This window comes from Thamnophis sirtalis, unplaced genomic scaffold (genome assembly GCF_051295495.1).
Source record: "Thamnophis sirtalis isolate CommonGarterSnake01/CBP01778 unplaced genomic scaffold, rThaSir2_p1.2 scaffold_11, whole genome shotgun sequence".
Lineage (NCBI taxonomy): Eukaryota > Metazoa > Chordata > Lepidosauria > Squamata > Natricidae > Thamnophis > Thamnophis sirtalis.
Genome location: NW_028261391.1, coordinates 31,545,896 through 31,558,517, shown reverse-complemented (window position 1 = coordinate 31,558,517; position 12,622 = coordinate 31,545,896). Strand labels below are relative to the sequence as shown.

General features: G+C 41.5%; 1 protein-coding gene across 1 annotated transcript; it reads left to right on the top strand.

Moving 5' to 3' along the window:
* Positions 1–6,625: 6,625 nt before the first annotated feature.
* On the top strand, positions 6,626–9,863 carry LOC148043590 (uncharacterized). The gene has a single exon (XM_087725476.1). It carries the CDS (start codon positions 7,732–7,734, stop codon positions 9,379–9,381), a length of 1,650 nt encoding a protein of 549 aa, XP_087581602.1. The 5' UTR covers positions 6,626–7,731; the 3' UTR covers positions 9,382–9,863.
* Positions 9,864–12,622: the final 2,759 nt, after the last annotated feature.

Below are 12,622 nucleotides of genomic sequence, written 5' to 3'. Positions count from 1 at the left end.
TGATATAATACCTAATAAAAATAATTCTGGCTTAAACTCTATATGTTGTCTGGTCATTTTTTAGAACCTATTCTGTAGGTGTGGCCTGTTTTGTGGGAGTGGCTCAGTTGTCATGTAACTGGGTGGGCATGGCTTGGCAGTCATGTGACCGGGTAAGCATGACGAACTTGGAAAATGTAGTGAAACTTCCTTTTGCTGAAGCCAAATTTCTCTGCCGTTCGGTGGGTGACCTGGTGGGTGTCCGAAGGTGTTGGGCACACCACGGAAGGCACGCACATCATACACACATGCACACACAGAGAGACATACCGTGCTTGCCCCAATGCAAGGCACATGTGTAATGACTGGATCAGCTGGGAGGCTGGCAAAAAAGAAGCTGCTGTTTCTTCACTGCCGTGGATCGCAGAGGAAGGAAGCAGGGATGATGGCCACTGCCGCAGCGCACTAGCTGCAGCCTGCCTGCCCTGCATAGCTGGGTGGCTGGCAGGGAAAGTGGCGAGGGAGCGAGCACCAACCATCATCCCCGTCTCCTTTTTTTGAGAGCTGCGGCAGCAGAGAAACAAAGGCTTCTTTTTTGCCAGCCTCCCAGCGGATCCAGTCCCCCTTATATATGCAGTGGGTGCATGTGCATGTGCATGTGCATGTGTGACAGCTGCTTGATTTCCAATTGGGGGGAATCCATGCAGAGGGTGAAAAAATGCATGGATTCCCCTTCCATTGGAAATGAGGTGGCTGTCAAAGAGAAGGAAGTGCATGCCGTGTGGGCTTGTCCAACAGCCACATCCTCTCCTCCTGTTCCTTCTTTGGCTGTTGGACAAGCCCAAGTGGCCCCCACTGCTCCCTTCTCTTTGACAGCCACCTCGTTTCTAATGGGGGGGATCCATGTAGAGGAACAAAAAACGCATGGACTCTCCCCCATTAGAAATGAGACAGCTGTCAAAGAGAAGGGAGCATGTGCTACAATCTTCCACTTCGGCAAAGGAAGTAGGTGGGCGGGGCAAGCCTGGTGCGGTGCAGTGGGGCGAACGAGTGAGTGGCAACTGGGTGGGAGGACAGGGGGAACAAGCAGAGGGGGCAGGCCAGGGGAGAGAGAGTGTTCTGGTATGGGGCCTCCAGAAGATCAGCTATGGGAAGGCAAGCTAAATTTCACCAACCGATACGCCCATACTGGTGCGTACCGGCTGAAACCCACCCCTGATGTGATAATATATGACAGGTATTTGTTTACCTTTCCAACAGTTTGGGGACATATTGCTGGGGACAGATACCACCTATAAACCATTTTATAGAGATTTTCCTTATATGTGCTGCCCATTCATAATTCCCTGAGCTGATCCACAACTATACAATGGCTCATGGTATTGAAGCCTGCTGAGAGTCCAAGGAGAACCTGGAGGGATCTTAATATTTCCATAAATCATAAAAAGTATGATAACTGAAGGTGCCACTATGAGAGTAGTGCTGCCATTGTGGCTGATTGTGATACATGCAGCCACAAACATCTGAATGTTAGTGCGATCAGCCTGCAGGTGTACACCACAGAAACCTCATTGTTTTTTCCACAATTTCACTGCAAAATGGAATCCCTGGAAAGAAATTACCCTTTCTTCCTGGCAGCATTTGAAGCAGACTCCCTTCAGAGTCTGCTTCCATTGCCACAGGCCTTTGTTATGGGAGTAAAGTCTGAGAAACAGCTCAAGGGCTATAAATAGGAAAGTTTCCTAATAATAAAGAAGCACAACTGTGGAATCTGTTTCCAAGAAAGGCAGTGAGCTTCCCTTCCTTAGATATGTTCAAGAAGAGCTTACAGAATCATCTGTTAGGGATGTCTTAACAGTGGATTCCAGCACTGAGGAAGTCCTTGAAGTTAATGGCATTAAATGGTCCTTTTCAATTCTAAGAATTCATAAACCTAGAAGATATCTCCTCTATTGGCTATAGCTGAAAACCAGACTTTAGGAAAGAGGAAATGCCTTTAAAAGAAAAGGAGAGAGAACTATTGTACTTTGAATGAATTTTTGTCCTCTTGCATTCAGATATCAAAATTACATAGTTTTAGAAAATCAGATTAACTTCCATCCTTCTGGTTAAACATCTAAGAAAATGAACCCATTACTCTAGCAGGAATCTGGAATAGATTACAGCTGATATGTCACTGAAAGGGTTTTGTGTGAATAAGCAGTCCTTTAAGAAGAAGAATCTTTTTTATTTGCTTTTATTTACACAGACAGATATTAAAATGAAACTAAAAAGATAATCATACAGCATATAAAATAAGTTGTTTTCTGCTATTAATCTCTTTCAACGGCATCATATGGTGTTGGGGAGTGGGGAATTAAGCATAGAATTTATATTTCACATTTCATGTGATACAATTTAAATATTTCCTTTGATTTGTCTATTAGTATGTATGAGTGCTGTGAGCGAGTGGTGTGTGTGTGTGTGTGTGTGTGTGTGTGTGTGTGTGTGTGTGTATAAAATGCCTCTGGCAAACTGATATTATTGAAGCAAATCATGACTATCAACGTTGTTTATATCAGAAATGATCTCAAAGCAATTTCTTTTATGGTTCTCCAACTGAGATTTATATCTCAAGACAATGTCAGGCATTTGGTGGTTTCTGCATTACATCTGGAGGGAGACTTATTTTATGAGCCACAAATTTAGTTATTTACAACTTTACAGTGGCTTTGCCAGCTTGTCCAGCTGAGTGTCAGAGCAACAGTATTGAATGTTTTCTTGTGGTTTCCAGAATTACTGCTGGATGTGGTTTCTCAGCAAAGGAAATCAGGAATCTGGCTTAAAATAAAAAAGCTTGAAAGACATTTCATTTTGTTTCTAATAAATTCTGCCTTAAGTAGAATATGTGCAGGATAATCCATTGCTACTGGTTAGGTTGAATACTGTATTTCTAACATTCACAAATAACATATATCTCACCACTCTCACTCACTTGCCATTCTCTGATATGTGTCCATATTCCACATGACTAGCCCAAATCAGCTTTCAAAGTTAAGGATCCAAAATGGGTTGAAAGGCATACGATTTTCAATAACTAAAGTCATGAAGGACCCATAATGAGCAATAAAAGTGAAAATAGGCTGATTTGATGCTATCAGAAGTGGCATCCTGAAGCTTCTAATTTCACTCTTTCTGAAAACAATATTCTATATTTTATTATGTAATTTAGTATATGTTAAGTAGCATTCGTTCCTACAAAGATAGGAAAGAGATTCCTGTGCTCTGTATTTAATGGACTAAAATATGTCAGAATCCATTGATGTCCTCTTCCTCCAATTAGTCAGCAGTGAAATATATATGCATGTGATCCTTGGCTACTTATCCGGTATACTAAAGAAGAATAACAATGCCTGAATTTCCCATCAGCAGGAACTAAAGGAAATGTAGGTGAAAAGAGCAATATTGCTTTTACTCTAACATCAGGAATACTGTCAAGCCCAATTGCATGATCCATCATCACATGATATACCATGGCACAAATGACTCTAGCAATTCACTGAGTTCATGAACTTCAATTTCAAAATGCTGAAAAAAATGTAGATTAAAATAATTTACTGTTACTCAAATTATGAATAGGCAACAAACTATGTGGAGTTATGTTGAGACCCATTGCTATTTCTGTATATAGGACGGCCAAGGCTGTCTGGAAAATATAGGCCAAAGATGGATACTAACAAAAACATTCTTGATTAATTAGTGTGCCTTTCTGTACCAGCATTTATCTAGCAGTTAGCACTTCAAAGTAGCAGTTAGCACTTCAAAGGCAGGAATGCGGAGCTGCTCACTTTCCTCCCTTCCCCCTCCCTATTCCTTATCTCTCTTCTCCTGCCGGGGGGAAGAAGCAGCCCCCCTTGCCACGCACCCCCTCTTTTGCCCAGAGACGAAGCTTTTTGCCACGCTGTATATTTATCATTGGACTATTTAGTCATGTGCCTGTTGATGTAATATTGTATACACCTTTCCTTTGTTTGGGACTAATAAAAAAGCCTCCCGGGCATTGCTCGGGGCCAGAGTTCATCACAAGAAGGATTTGTCCGGTGTTTCTTCTTCCCATTCAGCTACAAGCATGAGCGGCCCATCAGAAGTGTGAAAAAGCCGCAACTGGTGACCTCCGACGTGATTGCTGATCAATCCGTCCCATTTGGAGTCCTCTTACTCATCGGCGAAGGAACGCCTCTTGCATACCAGGACCGGCCGTCGCAGACGGAGCATCCTCCCTGATTCGTGAGTAATGGGGGCAGAATTCTCTAAGCCTCAGGTTGCACACCTTTTCGAACTTAGAGAATTGTCCAAATCCTCAATATTAATCTTAAAAAACAATGGGAACTCTTTCCCCATCCCTTCAAAAAAAGACCTTACTGATCTTCTCAAATACATCTATAAACATTGTCCCTCATACCCTGAAAAAGGCTCAATTCGAACAGCCATTTGGGAAAAATTAGGGAAGTATTTTCACCAGCCCCCAAGGGCACCAGCGAAAATACTCTCTACTTGGCAGATTGTCATGGAATGCCTAAAAGTTCATGAAAAGGCCATGATGGGGGGACCGGACCCCCCCCTGCCATATTTGGAAACCTCTTCACTAAATTCACACTTTGAATCCAAGGCTTTCTCTTCCTTTATATGCATGCCTTTGTCACCCTCAGCCTTTGAAGCTCCCCGGCATCACATCCCTTTAGAGGAAGCTTCTGCCTGCTTTCCAACCTGACTCATAGTCGGCAAACTAAGCCAGCCTCACAAAAAAGGCTGTTTCTTATCTTCCTTCTTATTTCAATCTCTTGGCACGTGAATCTGCCTGGCTCTTCTTACTTTCTTCCGGTCATCCTGGCCACCTCTCTTCCATTACCCCCTACGATGCCGCTCTTAGTCTTTCCTCATCGTGAGTTCATGTCTCAAGGAGTTCTCCCTTTCTTACTGACTCTTCTGATTTCTTTTCTGTTGCTTTGATGATATTTTCATGCCTGAGCACCTGAATCTTTTTCACAGATGTTTCACAGAGCAATTGATTTATAGGATCTGAATTGGAATGGAGAAAAATGCTTTTGTGCATGCATGAGTGTGTTTGTGTGTGTGTGTGTTTGAGGGAGTAACAGAGAAAGTGACTGAAGAATGGAAAAGAGAGTGAAGAGAAAGTGATAAAAGAGTGGGAGAGAGGAAGAAAGAAAAAAGAGTGACTGAGACTGAAAGAGACAAAGAGAAAGAGTATGAGAGAGACAGAAAGAGAAGAGAGAAAGAGGAAAGAGATATCCCACAGCCTTTATATTACTCCTGTGTTTGTCATAAAAAAGAAATCTGGTAAATGGCGTTTTTTGCATGATTTGAGGGCTGTTAATAAAATTCTCCAACCCATGGGAGCGCTGCAGTGCGGCCTCCCCAATCCAAATTTGATTCCCCAAGGGTGGGATCTCATGATTATTGATTTAAAAGATGCCTTTTTTTCTATACCACTCCATGAAAAAGATCGCAAACTGTTTGCTTTTATTGTCCCAGAATTTAACAACTCCAAACCTGCTTCTCGCTTTCAATGGACAGTCCTGCCTCAGGGAATGCTCAACAGCCCCACCTTGTGTCAATATTTTGTAGACAAAACTTTGCAGCCGTATCGGACGGCACATCCTCACTTTTTAATTTACCACTTTATGGATGACATCTTGGTGGCAGCATGTGGGCCCCCAGGCACGGTTTTAGCAACATTACCATTTTTAACTAATCTTCTCCATAAAAATGGCCTGCACATAGCTCCAGAAAAGGTTCAAACAGCACAACCTTTTTCATATCTGGGTCATAAGCTTTTGGCCTCTCATGCTGCACCTGCAATGCCAAAATTGGACTTGCCACACACTCCCACATTAGTACAGTTACAGCAATATTTGGGCTCCATTAATTGGGCACGCCCATATATGGGGCTCACAACCCCTCAATTGGCTCCATTGTTTTCTGCATTAACAATGGGCAAAAACCCTGCAGATGTTATTAAATTAGATGAAACACATCAGCAAATTTTAAAAGAGGTAAATGAGGCCCTTTCACAAATTTGGGTGGATCGTTTTCAGGATAACACCCCCTTAGCTTTCATTATATGTAACACTCTTGGACTCCCAACAGGAGCCGTGGTACAAAAAACTTCAAAATTATTAATTATTGAATGGGTACATTTGTCTCACACCCCAAAATCCACAATTTCTCAGAAACCTGCACTTTTTGCAGCTCTAATTACAAAAGCCCGTGTCAGAACAAAATTGTTGGCAGGAATTGAACCTTCCACAATTTTTGTCCCTTGTTCTTTATCAACTTGGGAGACCTTACTTGCTAATTCGGAAAACCTTCAATTTGCACTCGCTGACTGGCCAGGTGAGATTTCTTGCCATGCACCCCCTGACCCAAGATTGGCTCTTTTGAAAACTGTTCCCCTGCAATGGCACACTCCATATTCCCCCCTCCCACTTCCTCAGGCCATGACTATTTTTGCTGACGGAAGCAAAACCTATGGTGCTTGTGCCTGGCAGGAGAATGGTCAGTGGTGTACAAAAATCACCCCCCCGCAGACTTCTGCACAGCGTGCGGAGCTTGCTGCCTCCATTCTGGCTTTTTCAACTTTTCCAAATACACCCTTTAACTTGATTTTGGATAGCCTCTATGTAACTCAGATTGTGAAATCAATTTATGAGGCCTATCTTTCTCCCTCATTGGAACCACAATTACTCTCGCTCTTTTTATCTTTGCAGAAGTTAATTTCTGCCCGCACCCACTTTTTTCATGTTTCCCACATTCGAAGCCATCAGCCCTTCCCTGGGCCTCTCCAGGAAGGCAATGATGTGGCCGACACTGCAGCAGCGGCTGCTGCCAACTCTTCTTCTCTTTTAACCTTGACAGCTCCCACTCCATGGGAGAGTCATTCTTACTTTCATCAGAACAAGAAAGCGCTCATGAAACAATTTGGCATTACTGCAAATGAGGCTTCTGCTATTATTCAGCAGTGCCCTTCCTGTAGCCAGCATGCAAACTCTCTCCCTATGGGGGTAAACCCCAGGGGGACAGAGTGTTGCCAGATTTGGCAAATGGATATTACTCAATATCCTCAATTTGCCCCTTGGAAAAATTTACATGTTTCCATTGACACGTATTCAGGCTACATTATGGCATCCCCCCAAAGGGGCGAAGCCACCAAACATGTTATTAATCATTGTATTCGGACCTTTGCATCGCTGGGACGCCCAAAAGAATTAAAAACAGACAATGGCCCTGCTTACACAAGTGCAGCCTTCGCTGCCTTTTGTAACCAATGGGGCATTGTACATAAATTTGGCATTCCTTATAACAGCCAGGGTCAGGCGTTGGCTGAGCGCGCCAACCAGACATTAAAACATGCCCTGGACAGATATATTGGCAATAGGGGAAAAATGCCCCCTGGCCTCCCAGCAGTGCAAGACACGCTTAACCTCTGCCTTTATACCCTGAATTTTTAAAATCTTACCGGCAGCCCACCATCCTCAGCAGCGACTCGTCATTTTGCAGCTCCACCTACTGCAGACACCCCCCGTCCACCTGTCTACTATCGCTGCCTGCCTGACCTGACGTGGCGAGGACCTGCTGACCTGATCACTTGGGGACGGGGCTACGCTGCCATTCAACTAAAAGACAAGGTGCTCTGGGTGCCAGGAAGACACGTAAGACCTTTTCTTCCTAAATCACCACCACACACTTCCAGGGATGGCGATCGTCCGTCAGTCCCCAAATGAGGTACAGCTTGTGGAGGTTGCCTCCTGGCCTGACCTGGAGAACAGGCCAGGACACCCTCCACCATATGAGAACACAGAGGCTGTTTCCTGCCCCGACCAGGAAAACGGGGAAGGACACCCTCCACCGTATTCACCACCAGAAGGATGTCCCTTATTTCGAAGAAGACCTCCAGGTTATCCCCTGTCGCGGTGGCAGGAGTGTATGAAACCTTTTAGTTTTAGAACTTTCTCATATCATTATGTTATTTTTTCACTGTGTGGCATAGTTTTAGTATTGCTTGCACTTTTTATACGCTGTGAAATTTCCCATCGTGCCTCTTACAAGTTACAGGAACCATTATATGTGCCTACTAGATCTCTCACACACAGGGTGAAAAGGTCAGCTGCTTCTCACAGTCTGCACACTCGAATGACATACAACCTGTGGATGCGTTTGGCAGAACAGGCAAACGTATCCAATTTTTGCCTAAGCGAAGCTGTGGACCTGAACATGTTATTAGGGAATTGTTTAATACCAGTTTGCACACCTCTTTCTGTTATTTTAAAAGACACCCAGCTAGCAATGTTTAAAAAAAGGAAGGAAGTTAATTACGGTGACTCTATGGTGTGGGGCCCTTTCACAAGACGGCTCCCAGCTGATGCCATGTCTCTCACCACACCCTTTGTAGCTAGTGGACCCAACGTTACATGTGCACGCATTCAAAATTGTACTGCTTCTCTCACACAATCCTGTATGCCCACGGGAATCTTTCCTGCCAACTGTTCCACCTACGAGAACATTTCCTATAACCGGGCTCACGTTCTGCTTCCTGCTGGTTGGTTTTTCACATGTGGTCAAAAAACTTTTAATTACATACCTGCTAATCTATCAGATACACGTTGCTGTCTGAGTCGCCTCACTGCGGTTCTACCAACCAAACAGGACCTCACTTCACGACCACAGAGGTCGGTAGTCCTTGATGAAACATGTGACAGCTCAATTAATCTTTTTAACGAGGCTGAATATCTTTCCCTTGCTACCTCTATAGTTGGTGTCCCGGCATTAGCAATGCATAACCACAGGACAGCCCATCGCATTGCCTGTTCCCTTGCAAAAACTATAAACATCACATCTGCAGCCATAGCTGCCTTGAATATGGAACAGGCAGAGATCAGACATGCTGTCTTAGACAACCGTGCTGCCATTGATTTTCTGTTACTGGTACATCATCTAGGCTGTGAATCTGTCAAAAACATGTGTTGTTTTAACCTGTCAGACACCTCTCACTTGGTTAAGCATCAGATCAGTTCCTTAAAGGAGTTGGCTTCCCAGATTCGAGAAGACGTCCTGCCAGCCTGGTGGGATGGTCTGTGGTCCTGGCTACCGGATGGCTCCTGGTTAAGAAGCATTTTTTCCTCCATTATATGTATTATAGTAGTGCTGGTGTCCCTTTGCTGCTGCATTCAATGCCTACCCTCCCTATTTCAGCTATTCAAAGGCCTTTTTTCCTCAGCTAGGAAGAACGTGCTTATCCACGAAACTAAGTCCCTTCTGGACGCTGAGGACGACCATGAGTTGGACAACAATTCGTTTGTAAAGGTGTTTGCTATAACCAGTGATGATGAAGAATCTGCATTTTGATATGTTTGCTTTCCTCCTTCTCATTTTAAAACAAAAATGAGGAGATGTTGAGACCCATTGCTATTTCTGTATATAGGACGGCCAAGGCTGTCTGGAAAATATAGGCCAAAGATGGATACTAACAAAAACATTCTTGATTAATTAGTGTGCCTTTCTGTACCAGCATTTATCTAGCAGTTAGCACTTCAAAGTAGCAGTTAGCACTTCAAAGGCAGGAATGCGGAGCTGCTCACTTTCCTCCCTTCCCCCTCCCTATTCCTTATCTCTCTTCTCCTGCCGGGGGGAAGAAGCAGCCCCCCTTGCCACGCACCCCCTCTTTTGCCCAGAGACGAAGCTTTTTGCCACGCTGTATATTTATCATTGGACTATTTAGTCATGTGCCTGTTGATGTAATATTGTATACACCTTTCCTTTGTTTGGGACTAATAAAAAAGCCTCCCGGGCATTGCTCGGGGCCAGAGTTCATCACAAGAAGGATTTGTCCGGTGTTTCTTCTTCCCATTCAGCTACAAGCATGAGCGGCCCATCAGAAGTGTGAAAAAGCCGCAGAGTTATCTCTCAAAGCCTTCATTCTATTTATGATCACTTTTTCCTGTGTGTGTCTGGCCATCAGTTCTATTTTCCACATGGTTGATATATTCTTAGGATATGTCTTGTTTCTCACATCTGCCATGTCTGTTTCTTATTGCCATGATTGAAAAAAAGTCTTTATATGACTACTTACCCTAGGTTTATAGAAAACTGGCGACACTAAGCTTCAGAAACATAGGATGCATTTTTTTTTGCTTGACACATGCTATTCTGCAGGTGTTTAAATTGCTAAATTACATTCTTGACTTTCAAAAATATACTTTTCATTGTACTTTTTATAATAAAGACTATACATATGAAAGTTACAACTGAATTATAAAGGGAAGATGAATAATTTTAACTGTACACGACATCCTGAAATCCATGGAAATGTTTTCACCAGTAAATGAAGTTAAATCCAGGTTTTATTAAATGTGAGATATATATTGCAAGCATTCTTAATAGTAATGGGATAGTTTTAATAGCATCAGAGAAAGCAAATAGTTGGGCTTAGTTAGGATGGAAAGTGTTATTATTTTTCTTATTTTTCCCAGCAACTCCATTACCATACTGGTATAGATGAAGACAGAGGTGGGTTCCTACAAGTTCGGCCGAACCGGTAGTGGTATGCTGGCCTGGGTCACAGAACTAGCAGCTACCCAGGCTGGCCACACTCCCGAACTGGTTCTCTGGTCACCGCCATCACCACTGCCATCTTTTTTTTTAGTTCTGGACACGCACAGAACAATTTCCATTGAACGATGCATGTGCGTATAACTTGCATCCAGCATGTGCGAAGTGCCCACACGAGTGAAACATGCACACGAGTGAACCAGCAATAATGCCAGCTGAACCCCACCCCTGGATGAAGGGTAAAAATTGGGCCATTCTCTGGGAAGCCCATTAAAGTAGAAATGGATAAACCATCTTAAATTTAAATGTTTGATATTCCAAATATTCCATTTCAAGTTCAAAACACTTCTTCGTGCTTATAACAGGTTGTTCTCACCACCCTGGAAGTATTTCAAATTTGAAATAACTCCGTTCTGAGTTTGAAACAGGTGTTTTGATCTTCAAAGGAAGCTCTTTTAAACTCAAAACAATGTTCTAATTGTTGAAACAACACATTTTAAACAATGGCATTCACAGTAAATTCTGAAAATGTTGAAGTGATGACACATGCATGGTGATGTCATCAGACAAGTGTTACATAATTGTTATTTTGACATCTGATGAAAAAGTCACATTTTTTATGGGCTGACTTTTTTTAATCAAACATCTATGTTTTGTAAATAAAAGAAAGTATTTTAGGTTTAATATATTTTGGATCTAAAGGGTTTGTAAATTTCCATGTTAGCCATTATAATATTTATCTTAGAAATTTTAAGTAAATTTAAGTAAAGTTTAGTAAATATATTTACTTTTTATCAATATACTGTATGTAGGAAATAAATGAACAGTACTTGAAGCTTACTGTTTTCTTTTTTAAATAATCATACACATATTTTACTACTTTAAACTGGAATCTTATCATTTTTTTCAAGATCAAAATGCATTAGGATTTGTTAAAAATATTTTTTTAATATTGTTGGTACAGTATTAAAAGTATTTTAATAGTTTTTAAATAAATATTAAAAGAATACAAATTCTATGAAAAGATATGAATCTTTATTTATATGTTTTGAAACTCAAACTAATCTTGATTAACATGCTAATGAGCACTGTATTTATATGTAATATATTTTAAATATGAAATATGAACAATGTGGGGTTTATGAGTTATTTTACTATATAATGGGATGTCCAAATAGTGTATATCAATATATGACAGACTGAGACTTAATATTTGGAGACAACACAGAAAGATGTTAATATTTTTTATAATGACCAGGTAAGGCACAGGTGATAAAACCAATAGCATTAGGATTACATTTTACCTTTTTTCAGAGTTCTTGCCTACTGTACCACTGCATTTCAGAGCATAATTGCTGATTTTATGCTATTCTGAGTTAGGAAAGTTATAAAAATTGTGCAGTAAGCCTTAAAATAAAACTTAATGCCATTCAAAATTCAGAGAAAATCTCCAATCCACCCTAAACACCAGAAAATCTAGACCTCTTCTATATCCATGAGAAAGCTTTGCCAACTTCACAGGTCACTGCTTTCTCTCTAGAATATTTAACCATGTTTCCTGACTACCAAACAATTGTCTTGTCTAATGCACAGGATGTACATATTTCTATCCATAGGCATTTTTTTTTCAAAACTAGTCTTTTTGTGTATGTGCTACAGGGCAAAATTATGTGTCAGAGAGACACTAGGCCTTAGCTTTTCCTTTCTTTTGCAGTGTAACAAATTATAAACTAAAGTTATAGAAAGAGTTTGTAGGCAGGAACATTTGCTTAGAATGTCATTTTTAGACTCTCAAAGTACAATGTGTTCTTTACAAGGTCAAACTGACATGAACATAACAGTCTAAATGAATTATAGAAAAACCTATTGTGCAGATTCCTCTCTGCAGCATGCCAAATTTAACATTATGGAGCATGAAACAAAATTTAAATTCTTATTAGTGTAATTAAAATATTTTATTTGTGTCAGCTAAGTACACAATGCCCTTTAAAGATGCTATCTTAAACCCAAGAGAGGTTGAGCTGTCTTTACTGTAAAA

Coding starts and splice junctions, on each gene's coding strand:
- LOC148043590 (XM_087725476.1), top strand. CDS start 7,732: ATGGCGATCGTCCGTCAGTCCCCAAATGAGGTACAGCTTGTGGAGGTT.